Below are 17,640 nucleotides of genomic sequence, written 5' to 3' on the forward strand. Positions count from 1 at the left end.
CTAAAATGTGTCCTCTGTGTGACCATTTAACCGTCCCGGTGGTGTGACTTTCCTTTGTAATGACACGCTGCAACCCCCTTGGTAGCGCTGCCCGTCTTCTGGCATCATTGTTTGGCTGCCTGCGCCTCTGCGGCCGCCCTGACCCACACAACGCCCCTCGGTGTCTTATTTCTTGGGAGTGCGAGGGTGTGTTTGATGGGCATGAGCAGTGCATCAGTTCGCCTGTCCCTCATCTCCTTCCGCCTTCTTCAGACTGTGCGGCTTCATGGCCGTGGCATGCGATAAGGGATCAGCTGACGCCACATAGTCTGAAGCAGGTGTAAGAACCCAAGCGAGAGGCGAACATATGTACTGCGCCAGGCCATGAATCCCAGCCCCGCAGTGTTTTAACTATGTCAATACACTGCGGGGCTGTGATTCATGGGCATCGCGAACCGCACCAGCCAACATTAAATGAGGTCAGAAGATGGGCAGCGCTAACAGCGCTAGGCCAGGGGATAACACGACAGCGCAGACTCCTGTACAGCAAATAACAACGCTCAGGAGGCTGCACCCAGCACCAAGGTGGGATTCTTGACATCTGTGCTGCGTCTCATTACAAAGGGAACTCGCGCCTCCAACACAGTTTGACTGTATAAAGGGCTAAATGTTATACGTGTTCCATTCAGCGTGTGCAAGGAGCCAAATTAAAAGAGCAACCTTTGACTTGTGCACCACTACTGCTGCATAAGCTGTGGCTCTTCTACTTTGTAACCCCTGAGGGGGGGTTAAAGGTTACCTTTGAAATTGGTTCGATTAGGCTTCGGCCTACACTCTGCTCCCCCTGCAGAGCCCGGGCTCCAACACCGCCAGTTGGGGCCCGGTACTGCTAGCTGCACAGAGAAAAACACCTCGCCAATGTGTCAGTGGGGTTCAGCATCGCCAGCTGTTCCCCTGCTGTGCAGCCGGCAACGTGTCCTGCAACAGCCACGCAGGCACAACAGACCCAAAGCTGCCGCCAGTGCAGGCTTCGGCCTACACTCTGCTCCCTCTCCTCCTCCTGCTGACCCCGGGCTCCAACACCGCCAGTTGGGGCCCGGTACTGCTAGCTGCACAGAGAAAAACACCTCGCCAATGTGTCAGTGGGGTTCAGCACCGCCAGCTGTTCCCCTGCTGTGCAGCCGGCATCGTGTCCTGCAAAAGCCACGCAGACACTTGCTCTTGTACCTTCTGCTCCCCATCCTGGTTCCAGTACCGTCAGCTGGTTCCGGGCAGAGCCTTTGGCTTAGGTGCCTCCCTCTGGGTATCCGAGTTCCACCAACATCAGGTGGTCCTTGGTAGTGCTTTCAGGCACGGGTACCTCCTGCTTAGTAACCGGGTTCCAGTAACGTCAGCTGGTCCTCGGTAGTTCCATTGGCTCTTGGACCTTCGGCTACCCATCCGGGTTCCAGCACCGTCAGCTGGTTCTCGGCACTGTCTTTTGCTCTTGTACCTTCTGCTCCCCATCCTGGTTCCAGTACCGTCAGCTGGTTCCGGGCAGAGCCTTTGGCTTAGGTGCCTCCCTCTGGGTATCCGAGTTCCACCAACGTCAGGTGGTCCTTGGTAGTGCTTTCAGGCACGGGTACCTCCTGCTTAGTAACCGGGTTCCAGTAACGTCAGCTGGTCCTCGGTAGTTCCATTGGCTCTTGGACCTTTGGGTAGCCATCCGAGTTCCAGTTCCATCAGCTGGTTCTCGGCATTTTCTCAGCCTTCTTGTACCTTCTGCTACATTTCCAAGTTCAAGAGACTAAACACGATGACCCGGAAGAACACCCCTAAGATGACGACGACACCAGAGACGACAACCACCGTGATGACGACGACCCTGGAGACGATGACCCTGAAGACCACCGTGATGACGACGACCCCGGAGACGACGACCCTGAAGACCACCCCGATGACGATGACCCGGGAGACGACGACCCTGGAGACGACGACGACCTGGAAGACCGAGAAGCAGAAGAACAAGAGGCTGCAGAACAAAGAGCAGAAGAACATTAAGCATAACACTAAATATCAGAGCAAAAAATATTATCTAAATTATAAGCAGAAGAAGACTAAGCAGTGTATGGGGGTGAGTCCGTTCCTCCTCGTGGTGCCCCTGGATAAAGCCTGATGCTGCAGGCCAAACTGAACGCGGACAAATGTAACTGTTTTGTGACAGGCAGAACGGAAGGTGTAATCTTCAAACTTTTATAGATAACAACTACAGGAATGCCTGTCACAAATAAGAATATGATGAAGAAGTAGAATATGATGAAGATAATAGTAAAATAAAAAGAATATGAACAATGTAACCCAAAAAATAATAGGTAGAAGATGAAGAAGAAGATGAATAAGGTGAAGAAGTTGATGTCAAAGAAGCTGATGATGAGGATAATGAAGAAGAAAGCGTGGGAGAAGAAAAAAAGAAGGTGAAGGGCGTTGAAGTAGTGAAACATCAATATGTGGCATAAAAAAAAAAAAAAAATTAACATAGTCAAATTCTTTCTAACGCCGAACGTCATCCAAAAAAAAAAAAATCCTGCTATTCTATTACATTGGGCTAAACCTCTGTGCCTTTAATGTCTCCGCCACGTCCCCCAATACATCCTACATTATTCTTAGTTGTTTTCCTTCATGTAGAATGAACCTACAAGTGTATAAAGGGTTTATTTTAATTCCGATATTTTCGTCCCATTGACTTGCATTGGGATCGGGTATCGGTATCGGATTGGATCCGATATTTTGACGGTATCGGCCGATACTTTCCGATACCGATACTTTCCGATATCGGAAAGTATCGCTCAACACTACTCATCAGCATTTTTTTTCCTGATGCATTTTTTTTGTGTTTTTTGTTTCCTGAGCTTTTTTAAAGGTTTTGGGCACTAGCAGTTTTTTGGGGCATTTTGTCCAGCATTTTTGACTGGATGAAGAAGATTGGGATCGTCGCAAGACCTCCATATTATGTATTACTACAAACAATGTGGATTATTAATAATAATAATAATAATAATAATTTTATTTATATAGCGCCAACATATTCCGCAGCGCTTTACAACTTATAGAGGGGACTTATACAGACAACAGACATTACAGCATAACAGAAATCACAGTTCAAAACAGATACCAGGAGGAATGAGGGCCCTGCTGCTCGCAAGCTTACAATCTATGAGGAAAAGGGGAGACACAAGAGGTGGATGGTAACAATTGCTTTAGTTATTTGGACCAGCCATAGTGTAAGGCTCGGGTGTTCATGTAAAGCTGCATGAACCAGTTAACTGCCTAAGTATGTAACAGTACAGACACAGAGGCTATTAACTGCATAAAGTGTATGAGAACATGATGGAGGAACGTGATTATGTTGTTGTTTTTTTATTAATAGGCCACACAGGGATAATTAGGTTAATGCGTTGAGGCGGTAGGCCAATCTGAACAAATGAGTTTTTAGTGCACGCTTAAAACTGTGGGGATTGGGGATTAATCGTATTAACCTAGGTAGTGCATTCCAAAGAATCGGCGCCGCACGTGTAAAGTCTTGGAGACGGGAGTGGGAGGTTCTGATTATTGAGGATGCTAACCTGAGGTCATTAGCAGAGCGGAGGGCACGGGTAGGTTGGTAGACTGAGACCAGAGAGGAGATGTAGGGTGGTGCTGAGCCATGGAGTGCTTTGTGGATGAGGGTAGTAGTTTTGTACTGGATTCTGGATTGGATGGGTAGCCAGTGTAATGACTGGCACAAGGTAGAGGCATCGGTGTAACGGTTGGCGAGGAATATGATCCTGGCAGCAGCATTCAGGACAGATTGGAGCGGGGAGAGTCTGGTAAAAGGTAGGCCAATTAGTAGAGAGTTACAATAGTCCAGACGAGAATGAATAAGTGAGACAGTATTATTATTGTTTTTTTAATAATATTTTTTTAATAAATGGGGAGTTTTTTTCAAATAAAGATTTTTTTGTGTGTTTTCTTCTCTTTTTACTTACTGGGTTAGTAATGAAGGTATCTGACGCTTAGCCTCAGCTCTTCCCTATTGCCTCAGTACAGTGGCAATTGACGTAATTGTTTTTGGGGTTGATGTCAGAAGCTGGGTGACACCAAGCCCAGAGGTTAGTAATGGAGAGGTGTCAGTGACACACCCCATTACTTACCTTGTAGTAAAAATAAACACACAGAAAAAATACTTTATTTGATTAAAGACTCTCCCACGCTCCCTCATTTACCCATTTATTAATTAAAAATAAATCCAAGAAGGGCCGACGTTAATCCAATAGTGAAATGTCCCATGACACCCATCGAATCCTATGGAGTCTTGTTCTGAGAAAGTTCTCAGAACAAAACTTCATAGTTTCAGTGGCAGGCACGGAAATTCTCATAATCCTGCCACTGACCGTTCTGAGAACGTCTTTTTTATTATTTCTTTTCTCACATGGTGAGCCGTACTGTCACAGCTATGCCAATACTTTGCGTGGCTGTGATGGCGTTGGAAATGCCCACCCCGGAAAACATTGTTGATTGGCTGCACTGCATCCTTTCATCAAGCTTTATTAGTCTGCCAAACCAAAACAGTAACATGGAAATACAGTAAAAAGTTCATGTTCGGGGTTCATTACCGGACACTAGGTGCCCTGTACAAATCCCGAACTTTACAGTTCGCTCATCCTTAACCCTTAATTCATAGCTCAGAATTGTTGTGGATAACTCATCTTTGTTCACATTACTAGAAAAAGAACCAATAAACTTGGTAAACTCGAACATGTTCCAAAATCTCAATCATATTTTGTAATTGTAAAGAATGTTTTGCCCCCTATTATTAATCTGGGTCTTTATCAAAACTCAGTTCTATATTAGGAGACAAGTCGCTGCTGTTTGTGTATTTATGATGCCATAGTAAAAACAATTTGATCATTATTGGATGCTGACACTTCCTTCTTTTACCTGGATTTTGCTTGGAAATTGGGATGATCCAACATTTTCTTTTTCCACTAGACCAGGGTCCCAAGAGTCTTTACATTCATCTCTAGAGGGTACCTTTGGGACTATATTGAGAGAACGCATACTGTCCGCCCTGGAAAGAGAACCCCGCCAACATCCACTGTGCCTGCTGCTCGTAATGTTTAAAGAGAACCTTTCACCAGTATGAGCATGTTATACCGGCCACATCATGGAATGACAGCCGCGGTGCTTAGTAAAATATAATTTTCTTTTATTTCTCCTCTTTGTTGCAGAGCTAATATGTTGTAAAGTTTAAGTTATAATTTATGGTATAGTTAAACCTGGTGTTACCACAATTTATCTCTGGGGGGCGTGTACTTCTTCTCCTGCATAAAGTTGGCCAATCATAAGCAGGCAGTAAGACATGAGGAAACAAGAACATGCCCTCCTCTCCTCACTGATCTCTGCAGCTGCTCTACTCTACTGCTGATCCCGGTGTCTCTTATTGTCTGCAACACTCATGTTACATCAACAGCGCTGCAGCCAATAACTGAGCTCACGGCTCTCCCTGAATTGACAGCATGAGCCACTGAGCTTACTGATTGGCTACAGTGGTATCAACGAGACAATAACAGATACAAGGAATAGAGGTAGAAACTGAACACTGGGCCATGGTAGCATGAGTAAGGCTAAGCGTATATTTTAAAAATCAAACTACTTGTTCATACAGTCATTTCTCAATTAAACAGTGAAGAGTAACAACTCACAGAAAGGCAGCAGTTCCTTCACACACGCATATTGCTGATTACTGTACAGAGGGGAACTATATGCACGACGGAACCCAGGGGGCTGGAAAAAAAAAATGAATAAAATCATAATTTATTATTATTTAGATTTCAGTTCTATATTGATAAATTTAGAGAGTGTGTAATAGATTATGTCTAGAACTACCAACATTATGATAATTGAAAGTTTTTGTAAGTAAAACTTCGGTACTCAACTATGTAGTTTGGCTTCTCAATTCCTGACAATATTCAGGATCTCTGCTTGATGAAAGTGAAGGGAATCAGTCCGGTTTACACTTGGAGGTTTTTAAAGAGGTCAAATCGCACTTTTCATTTTCACATTGGATAATAAAGATGGTGCTGCATGCTGGATGAAAACCCAGACATCCAACAGGTGTTGTATATTTCAATGGCGGACACACGGCTGGTGTTATTAGGCTGGGAAAGGGCCAATATCCATGACCCTTCCCAGCCTATTAATGTCAGCTCCCAGCTGTCTGCTTTCCCTTGGCTGATTATAAAAAATAAGGAGACCTGTGCAAGAACAATATATGGGCTCTTTGCAGGTCAATAACTCATTAAAATGCACAATACCACCTTTGGCAGCAGAAGTGGGCCCCTTACCTCTTAAGCCCATGTGCAGCTGCACAGGGTGCACCAATGATTTGTTCATCCTTGGTGCATATATCCTTTTAATAAAAATAGGACACGTGTGTGATATCTGCCAAGCGGCTAATTGTAACGTAGAAACTCCAAGAATATAACATCTCTCAACCCCAAGATGGAAATTAGTGGTGCTGGACATCACCTTTAAAACATGTCTTCATTATACATTCAACTTACACAGGTACAGGAAACAACAATACTGGCCAAGTTTACTTCTGGGGAATGGACTTTGCCCTTTTCCAAACTATTTTCCACTTGATATCTTGCCATTGATATATCTCCAAATTATACAATTTAGTCGCTCAACTACATAGGACTATTGACAAAGGGAACAGATTTAACTAATTGGAAGAAAAGCATCTCTTGGCCTTGTCTATATTATTGTTTACCTGGAACCATCTCATAATCTAGTTAATCCTCACTGGGTTTGTTTGGATAGATAGAGATACAACTCAGTGAAATTCAAATACTAGGCAGGAAAAATCATGCAATTATGGAGATCACAGGATGGATATACATGTTAATGCTATGTAAATGATGATAAAATGGAAACAACATTTTTTAAACATCTTCATCTATTCAGTATCAAGTATTCTCACCACGTACAGAAATAGCCACACTTGCACACCTGGGCTGCCATCAATTAGGTTACTAATGGTTGTCTGAGGAATGTTCTGCCATGCAGAATGCACTTTGGCACATCTGGCTCATAGCCCAATGTCTGTTTATGGCTTTTATAGATACAGTTTGACGCTTTAGGCTTTTTATATGACACCCAATTTCACTTGTAGTACAGAATGGATTAATGAGTTGAACCAATGGTACGGCCAATTCTCCAAGATGTCCCAGGAGCCATTTTTCAAAACCACAGTCCCAAGTTGCAAGTTGCCCATGCTAATGTCAACAGCCTGCATGGCCTAAATATGCTACCATGGCCTGCAGCACATCTTCAGATGTGTGTCCCATCTAGCACATGGAGCTGCCAGCAGTGGATCATGATGACTTGTATGCCCAAGAAGTGCATTCAGGGTGGCAAAACTTCCCAACCATTGATAACCTCACTGATAGCAGCCAAGCCATGTATGAGTGAGTATTTCGGCGCAAGGTGCTCATATTTGATGCAGAATACATTGTGATGTTTTGAAAGAGTTGGATATCATTAACATGTCTATCCATCCTGTGCTTTCCATAAGTCCACTTTTCCTTTTTGTCGTTGAAATTTAAATGTATAGGTGTGTATATAGGCAAGACAAAGGTTTCTGGAAAGGGAGTTAATGGGTTACCTCCTCTTTTAGACCTGGTTGAGACAACCATATTAAAATTTGGGCCAGTCAGGTTCCCAAATTATGAATCTGATTTATTCTGTGTGCCACAGCTGACTATTATTTCCATGCACTAGTGTGGTGTATAAATCGGACCAGTCTGCAATTTTTTTCTGCTATTTTTTGGTGCAATTTTTTTCACACGGACCATCAGTTTCACAATACAAACTGTATGCATTATTAAAGGGAGTCAGTTAGCACAAAATGACTGTTCTAACCAAGTGTAAGGGTGTGTTGGGGTCAAGCCATGCCCTGCAACCCTTCCTAGTAAAACAGGTGCGTTTTGCGTGTAAGATGCTTTATGATGCTAAGGCTAGAGTTAGGGAATTACAGTATAAGTGTAGCATTTAGTGAGAGTAATAGTAACGGGTAGTATAGAGTTTAGTACAGTGAGGGACACTGTAGATTAGGAGATTAAATAAGGTTAGGATAAGAATTGGTTGAGGAAATAAGGCATTTCCCAGTTAGGAGGGGTCAGAGTAGAGATAGTTGAGACATTTCCTGGATTTAGTCAGAGAGTTGGATGGAGAACAGCAAGGTTGTTTCAGAAACATGTAGCGCCCCCACCGCCGCAGGGCCGAGGGGTACCCGGTACCGGGCCTGGGTGAGCCTCTGCTCTGGGGTTGTCACGGCGGCTAGGCCCCGGTCCGTGACCCTGCCGTGGGGCGCACAGTGAATAACAGGTGTGGATGATGTAGATGGGGGGTGAGGCTGTGGTGGTGCGGTGCAGTAAATAACGAGGACACCAGGTTGCAGTCTCTTTACCTCTTTACTGAAGATCTCTGGGTCCTCAGTCCGGAATACGGTTCACCAGGCTGCGCAAGTCCGGCCGGTCCAATGGCACCTCCAGAGTTCTCCTCACAGGTGGAAATCGGTGCCTTCCTTCTAGCGCTGTGTGTTGTGGTCCTTCCCTGCTGTGCTTACGGAAAGTCCCCCACAACCGTTGTGTCTGTTTCTTAAGTTCCCTCACAACTCGATTAAATGATGTTCTTCTAATCCTCCGTCCCTCCCTGATGTTCTGGTTGGGACGGCACCCGTTTGACGGGTAGGCTCGGAGCTCTTCCGGGACCCTAGAGTCGCCCCTCTCCACAAGTTGCCCCCCAAGACTGCATAGGTGATTTTAGTTAGACAGCCCGCCTTAGACTGACTGTCCTGCCGCTGTTTAGAGTATTGCTTGAAGCTGAATGTTATAATACTCCCTCGGCGTTCCGGCCACCGGTAATGTGCCTCAGTAGGGTGTTGCTCCGGTCTTACAGCACGACCCCTACTGGTATTTCTCCTTTTGCTTGATCTCGTTTCTCACTCAGCACAATCTATCTCGCTTCTAGTCCTTCCTTGGGCACCGCCGCTACCCGGAGCAGGCGCGGTCCCGTTACGTTCGTTCAAGTTGCCAAGCCTCTGTCAGGATCCCACCCCTGACAGAGACCCTACTGTATCTTCCCCCACAACACCCTCTGCCACAAGGTGTTGCCTGGTTCCAACCCAGTCAGCTTTCTGATCTAACTTCCTGCCTGACCCCCAGTTTACCCACTATGGTGGGGAGTGGCCTAATGAATAGAACCCTTAGCTCCCCCCGGAGGCCCAGCTGTGAAATGTATTGGTGTCTGTGATACCTGATCAGGGGAACTCCTTCAGTGCCATCGGACGCACCATGGCTCCCCATAGTGGCGGAGCCACAGTACTGCAACGACCAGGACTCTGGGGCGCTGCAAACACATTTACGAAGAAGAGTCCAGCAGCTCAGGGCCTCAGGGCTGGAAGGTACACAAGTACGAAGGAACAGGAGCAGCATGAAAGCGGCAGCGACTAGGTTCAGTGGGAATTCCCAGAACGTCCGAGCCCTATGGTCTGGAAAAGATTCGGAAGAGCCATCCTTTATTTCGCCCTCAGAGGGGAAAATGGGTGGGGACACCCAGGCAAGAACTAGTCTAGCTAGCCGGGAAGCTGCGGTGCCAGATGGAACGCTACCAGAACAAAGATTGCCAGTAGAGCAAGAGACAACACATAGGAAAGGATCTATGATCAGTGGGAATTACTGTGCGATGTCTGTGACTGAACTGAACTTGCTGAGTAAAGTTCTTTTGTTAATAATGGACTTGGACTCTGTCAATCAGTGTGTGATGATATCTGGAATCGGGACGGTGCAACATGAGGAAACTCCAAACTAAAAGTTAGTGACTTGCATTGCACACAAATCACACAACAAATGGGACATTGTGTTTTCTTTGTGGGGTGTAAGGGTGTGCCGGAACAGCAGCCCCTCACCATGAATACCAACCACCCTTGCCACCTCACACAAGCACATGCTCTCAGTATACACTTGATGTGGCTAAGCAGCTCAGTGCACCTTTTCAGTAACCTGTTTTTCATTTATCTGTGCCCTCCTCTGTGTTCTGTAAAGTCAGAGCTTTCCATTAAAGGGGTTATCCAGGACTATATTAATTTCTCACTATGGGTCTAAGCACTAACAGGCAGGTAGGTTTTAGGTACCTAACAGTCCAAGCAAAAGGTAATATACTCGCACTGCTGTCCCTTGCGATCACCTATTAGCGTGCTACAATACGCTGTACCAGCTCCTATTCCCCCTACTCAGTGCATGGGCATATGGGGTGCTCAATCAAAAGAGGTAATAATGTAAAAGCAAGAGAAAAAAAGTGATCAGCACTCACCATTCCCGATGCTATAAAAAGTCTTTATTAGGACATGGACACGGACAGGGAGATCATGGTGTGCAGGGATGACAGCTGTTTCGCGCTACATGCGCTTCCACAGATCCCGATCAAATCGGGATCTGTGGAAGCGCATGTAGCGCGAAACAGCTGTCATCCCTGCACACCATGATCTCCCTGTCCGTGTCCATGTCCTAATAAAGACTTTTTATAGCATCGGGAATGGTGAGTGCTGATCACTTTTTTTCTCTTTCTTTTTTTTTTTTCTCTTGCTTTTAGGTTTTAGGTACCTTCTTGTTCTCTCTAATGCAGATCTCTGCCGGCACAGACTGTCACTGACTACTCCTGCTGGCTATTCTGAGGCTTCTGTTGACATCACGACGACAGAGCAGCGGATTCTCTTCTGCTCTATTGCTAGGGTGTGACTGCCGATGTTATGATGACTGACAGCCAGATTCCCGCTACTTAACTGCGAGAAGCCAACTGCCAATCAGCATGAAATCCACGGTCACTCCCCTTCAACAGAGCAAACCAGAACAAGGGACCTCTCTGAGCGACACCACATAGAACAGGCAGGTAGATGGCAAAAAAACGTTGTGGATTTCCTGCGGATCTGCAACGTTTTTTCCACTCAGAATCGCAAGTGATTTAAAGTACAATGTAAATCAATGGAAAAAAAAATGCTGTGCTAATGGTGTGGAAAAATCCGCACGGAAAATGCAGCAGATTCAAAAAAGGACCATGTCAATTCTTTTTGCAGATCTGCAGCGTTTCTGCACCCATTTCATAATAGAAATCCGCAGGGGTAAAAAACGTATAAAATCCGCACAGAATCTGCAGCAAATCCAAAAAAAACCCCACAAAATCCGCAAAAAAAGTGCAGATTTTGACCTGCGTTTTCTGCCAAGAAATGCAGAATCTGCACAGAAAATTCCACAGTCTAATCCGCAATGTGTGCATATAGCCTAAAAGCACACCATTTTGGTTTTTTTTCTTGCGGATGGAGTAACGCTGTAAATGTTAGCTGCCGTTCTTATACTCACCTTCTGGCGGCTTCACCTTTTACTGACGCCGTTCCCGTCCCGCAGAGGCATCTCGTGCCTGTAACTTCAGACTGAATAAGTCAGAAGCTACTTCACAGGAGCTCAATGCAAGTCTATGACAGCCAGAATGAGGCTCTCATAGAGAAGCACTGAAATGTGACCTCCGACGTGCTCTATGAAACACTGCAACTGCCAAAAGGTCACTTTTCGCCAGAGACCAACGGGACTGATGCCAGAAAACAATGATGGCGGCGGCAGGTGAGTGTGTGGGGGCAGCGGAATTACATTTAAAGCACCACTCCAGCAGTGCAATTAAAAAAAAAACGCTGGAGTGGTGCTTTAAGTAGGTGAGGGCAGAGCTCGGTGCAAAACAGGTAGACGGGAAGGTACACTGAGCTGTTTGGCCACAATAAGGCTGTTCCTGTGCTTAGTTTGAACAGTCATTATGTGTTGACAGAGTTCCTTTAAATATATAACTTGATAAGTAGAGCTGGATAAAATACTAATTTTAATATCAAGCAGGAACTGTTTCAAACATGATTATTTAGCCATTCCGACATAGATTTTCATAGAAAGTACACCAACCAGATCAGGTCAGAGAGATCTATGTAAAAATGTATGCAACTTGTATTGGAATCGGTGATGACAGATCCTCTTTCAGCTGTTTACATCAATGGAAAAGCCAAATAGTAACAACTAGATACAGTACAGACTAAAAATATCTGCTCTCTCAATGTTCACGCCTTCGTCCTCCTTCTCGTTAGAAAATATTCCACTGACTAGGTTCTATTTTTTGCTTTTACAACAAAGTAATACTTTAGAGGTTGCTTTGGAAATCATTAAAAATAAAGCTGACATTTGCTGATGTTTTTTTTCATTAGCAGAAGGTAAAGTATTTAATACAATATAACAAGACTGTGTCAAAAACTTCTAGAACTTACTATTTTGCCAAAACATTTCTGGAACTCGACATAGGACTGACAATGGTGATGAATGTTAGTCTTGCAGTTTTTACATCGCAGTCCAAATTTGTTGTTTACTGCAAGTGAAATAGAAGAAATTAATACAAAATATGTTATTATTAATGTTTTTTTCTACTTACTTTCTACAAACAGGAAGTTATCTTGCAGTCGCTAATATGGCCTACTACAACTACGCTGAACTATGCATTTCTTCTGAAATGATGGCTTCACTTTTGGAATAGGACTTTTTTAATATATTCTAGTAGCTCATCTGAGAATTTCTTGAGTAAACACATGCTCAGACAGAATTAGTCAGTGACTCCAGTGCATCTTCCATGCCAATGAGTACTGGTTGTTCGAACGTTACAATGTCTCTGCTCTCCCATTAACAAGAACCGACAGCAGCAATAGAGAACATTAAAAAATATTCCAATTGCAAGTGTTGCTATGCTGGGCAAATAGAAAAGCATCTGAAAACAATGACATTTGTGTTAGGCCTTGACCATCAAGAATGCTAGCAAAAAAAAACATTCTGTGACCACAAACAATATGCTATTTCATCAGAGCAACCAAAGCATACCTGGGCTAAAATCAGCAACAAGCCACCAGGACTCCCAGATATCTGGGTTGAGCATTCTCTACGCTTGTCAAGCTAATGGTGTGGTAGACGGGAGGCCTGCTTTGCTTCTGTTGCTGAAGGGCCTAGATACACTTGGAATCCGATCTGATCAGTGTGTTAGACTCTATACAGGTATATCATTAATAATTATACATGCATTTTACTTTTTAATTCAATACTATTATCAGCCTAAAAAGGCATGTACTTATGGATAAAATGATTTCTTTACATACATTTGTGTGAAAAATTGTTTGCTCCCTTCCTGATTTCCTATTCTTTTGCATGTATGTCACACTTTATTGTTTCAGATCACCAAACAAATTTAAATAGTAGACAAAGATAACACAAGTAAACACAAAATGCAGTTTTTAAATGAAGGACTTTTTTATTAAAGGAAAAATAAATCCAAAACTACAAGGACCGGTGTGAAAAAGTGATTGCCCGCTAAACCTAATAACTGGTCGGGCCACCCTTAGCAGCAACAACGGCAATCAAGCATTTGCGATAGTTGGCAGTGAGTCTTTTACAACGCTCTGGAGGAATTTTGTCCCACTCATCTTTGCAGAATTGCTGTAATTCAGCCACACTGAAGGATTTCCGAGCATGAACTGCATTTTTAAGGTAATGCCATAGCATCTTGATAGGATTAAGGTGAGTGCATTGACTAGGCCACACCACTTTGCATTGGATCATTGTCCTGCAGCATAATCCAAGTGGGCTTCAGCATGAGGTCACGAACACATGGCCAAACATTCTCCTTCAGGATTTTTGGTAGACAGCAGAATTCATGGTTCCATATACCTCAGCAAGTCTTTCAGGTCCTGAAGCAGCAAAATAGCCCCAGACCATCACACTACCACCACCATATTTTATGGTTGGTATGATGATCCTTTTCTGAAATGCTGTGCTATAGTGCTGTGCAATTTAATTGGGACAAAGCATTTTTTAAGTAAAATCGTAAGTTGGTTACCAGTCAGTGATTCAAACCAGTTTTAATATATTATAAATAAATCTTGGTCAACTAGCCAGTGGAAAAAGGTAATTTTCAGAATTATATGTAACAGTGCATTTTAACATTTTATTTTTTGCTTTGTCCCAATTAATTTGCACAGCACTGTACTTCTACACCAGATGTAGTGGGACATACATTTTCCAAAAAATTCAACTTTTGTCTGGTTAGTCCGCTGAGTATTCTCCCAAAAGTCTTGGGGATCATCAAGATGTTTTCTGTCAAAACTGTGAAGATACTTTATGTTCTTATTGCTCAGCAGTGGCTTTCGTCTTGGAACTCTGCCAGGCAAACCAGTCTCTTTGTTATGGTGGAGTGAGTCTTCAACTGAGTCAATGAGGACTGCAGTTCTTTTGATGTTGCTTTGGGGTCTTTTGTGACCTCTTGGATGAGTCGTCGCTGTGTTCTTGGGGCTTTTTTGGTTGGCCGGCCACTCCTAGGAAGGTTCACCACTGTTCCATGTTTTCACCATTGGTGAATAATTGCTCTCACTGTGGTTCACTGGAGCCCCAAAGCTTTAGAAACGGCTTCATAACCTTTTCCAGACTGATATATCCCAATTACTTTGTTTCTGATTTGTTCCAGAATTTATTTTTGAATCGCAGCATGATGTGCAGCTTTTGAGGACCTTTTGGTCTACTTCAGTTTGTCAGGCAGGCCCTATTTAAGTGATTTCTTGACTGAGAAGGGGTGTGGCAGTAATCTGGCCAGGATGTGGCTAGGAAATTTGAACTCAGCTTCTGAAAGATGTGACAAACCACAGTTAATGTATGTTTTAATGGAGGGACAATCACTTTTTCACACTGCGCCTTGTAGTTTTGGATTTCTTTTTCCCTTAATAATAAAGACATTCATTTAAAAACTGCATTTTGTGTTTATGTGTGTTATCTTTGTCTACTATTTAAATTTAAAAAGAATAGGAAATCAGGAAGGGGGAAAACACTTTTTCACACAACTGTAGGTTAGTTGTTTCCTTACAAAAATCATAATATATTTCATGCTGTAATCTTCATTCCTTTATACCATTTACATCAGACAAGAAAAAAAATGGCTTAATCAGCCTATATATAATATAAATTTAGTATAGAGCTTACCCATGTTTTTCGGCTGAAGGCACCCCACATACAGCCATCAGTGCCCTAATGTGTGTTTCGCTGTAACGCTTTTTCAAGGCGAGTGTGAGAAGGGGAGTGTGTTATGCTTTCTCCCCTTGAGAAAGCGAAACAGTGAAATGCACGCTGGGGCACTTGTGGCTCTATGTGGGTTATCTTCACCTCAATATGGGTAATCTCTATACTACCTTTATATTAGATATGGACTGATTAAGCCTTTTTTTCTCTTGTCTTCCAATATTATACTGCATGATATATAGCGCTTGAATAGTAACAATGTTGAAATGTCTGTCACTACTATATTGGGCCCTAAGATTGATAGTAAAAGCTTGATGAAAGATCACCTTTAACAGCAGATAGCTGCCAAAATTGTGATGGGAGGTCAAAGGACACATTGAGCATATCCAATAATAAAAATATATTACAAATATTTCTAAATTTATAAATTCTTGTATTGAAGTGAAGACAGAACTAAGTCTGCGATAGTTGAAAAACTGATCTGACATTGCCCATATGGTCTCGGCAGCTTTAGCTCCAAAACCTGGGTCAACCAGAACATGAAAAAATTCTGGGCATTGGTTAAAAAGTAAGTCATGTTAATTTTTATTTCCTAAATCAATACTACCCATGAAAATTAGAAACTTTGTAATATATCTTATTAGAGAAATTTTCTTCTGCCTCCACCTTGACTGATCTTTGTCATAATTCTCAATTCCTGAGTAAAATCTGTATTCAGTGAAGACAGATTATTACATTACAGAGATAGGAGATGGCGGATGATACTGATAAGATTTATGTAGATGGAGGGGGAGGGAGGAGAGCTGCTTTGTGCTCCTATTTAAAGGATCATTGTTTCATTCTCTTAAATAAGTCTTCCGTGACTGCCTGCCATTCCAGCAGTGTGTCCCGTGCCATAGTAAAGAGACTATGCCTTTTTTAAATTAGCTAATCTAAAAGTAAATTCAGTCAGCTATTTCCACAAGACTAGCAATGGCCAACAGACTAGAGCGGCAAGGTAAAATATACTTTTTATTGCTGATTCAGCATTTTGTGAACTAATGTGATGTTACCAGAGTAACCTACTATTCCTTTCTCCATCTTCTTTTAACTGTTCTAGTCATATAAACAACAATATTTGCTCTGTAAGGCCAGGTTCAGATGGCTGTATCAAAAAACGAGCAAATCACGTCCGCAAAATGTGCTCAACCATATTGTGGATAAGTGCAAGGGCTGCCTTTTATTGCACGTATTTTTCTGTTCTGTAAAAAGGGCCAGAATAGTGTATGCTGTGAGGACAAATGCTCATGTGGACTAGCACATTGACTTGACTACATACTGGTCTCTGTGTTTTTTTTAAGTTTAGTCTAAAACACACTCATTTGAATAACCTTTAAATGGAATCTGACTGGAGGCTTTCACCCACCTAACTCATTATATAACTCTTTCAAAGTCAAATCCAGCAATACCTTTTCATTGCCAGTCTTTTCCTCCATTACTGACAAACCAGTGTTTGCATTTATATGCAAATCGAAGGGTAAAAAAGATAGCACTCACCCAAATTCTTCAAATGTGAAAATTCTTTAATCCATGAAATGAATTATTCCAGACACGGTGCGGTACAGGCTAGGGCATAACATGAGGAGAGGGAGCGTGTGAAGACAAGACTGACGACGGCCGTTTCGCGCACAGGCGCTTCTACGGGTCCAAGTGACTCACTTGGACCCGTAGAAGTGCCTGTGCGCGAAACGGCCGTCGTCAGTCTTGTCTTCACACGCTCCCTCTCCTCATGTTATGCCCTAGCCTGTACCGCACCGTGTCTGGAATAATTCATTTCATGGATTAAAGAATTTTCACATTTGAAGAATTTGGGTGAGTGCTATCTTTTTTACCCTTCGATTTGCATTTGGATATGTTGTCTTTGATGTAACAGCACCGCCCTACCTTCAGAGTAAGCGCATTCCGCCCAGCCCCGAGGACTTACGTCCGCAGCTATGTAAATTGACAAAAAGTGCTTTCAGTGCCGGTCACCCTTTTCTCCTGGTTATTGTTTGCATTTATATGCAAAGTACTATGGTAGATCTGATGCTTCTGTCACTCCAGCTCTATTCTCCACCCAGCACTAACTCCTCATGCTTGACTGACTATTCTGTGTGACTTCAGTCAAAGGAACCATCAGTCAAGTCATAGAGGAGGCGGAGCTGTTTGGAAAATAGAGCTGGAGTGACAGAGGCTTCAGATCTACAGCATCTTTTCTATATTAATTCAAACACTGATTTCTCAGTGACGGAAGAACGGACCGGCCTTGTAAAGGTAATGCTGGACTTGTGTTTGAAAGGGCTACATGCACATTAGTAGTTTGGGAGTGAAATCCTGTTGATACATTCCCTTTAGTTGTGGATTTGAGCTTCTATCAGAAAAAAAATAAATAAATAATAATTTGGACAGGACAAAAGAGATGCATAAAATTTTGCCTAACAATATGCAGGGTGCACTTTAAAGGGGTTGTACTCTTTGATGCTAG

The 17,640-nt window shown here is 43.2% G+C and overlaps 1 protein-coding gene across 1 annotated transcript in view; it reads right to left on the minus strand.

Annotated features, from left to right (window-relative positions):
- STAC3 (SH3 and cysteine rich domain 3) overlaps positions 1 to 17,640 on the minus strand; it is a 182,199-nt gene that overhangs the window by 67,246 nt on the left and 97,313 nt on the right. The window contains exons 3-4 of the mRNA XM_077297717.1: positions 12,359 to 12,456; positions 5,700 to 5,781 (exon numbers count right to left, since the gene is read on the minus strand). Of these exons, the coding sequence (XP_077153832.1) occupies positions 5,700 to 5,781; positions 12,359 to 12,456 (180 nt within the window). The remainder of the gene's footprint in view (positions 1 to 5,699; positions 5,782 to 12,358; positions 12,457 to 17,640) is intronic.

The sequence above is a fragment of the Ranitomeya variabilis genome, chromosome 3 (genome assembly GCF_051348905.1).
Source record: "Ranitomeya variabilis isolate aRanVar5 chromosome 3, aRanVar5.hap1, whole genome shotgun sequence".
NCBI classification, from domain to species: Eukaryota; Metazoa; Chordata; class Amphibia; order Anura; family Dendrobatidae; genus Ranitomeya; species Ranitomeya variabilis.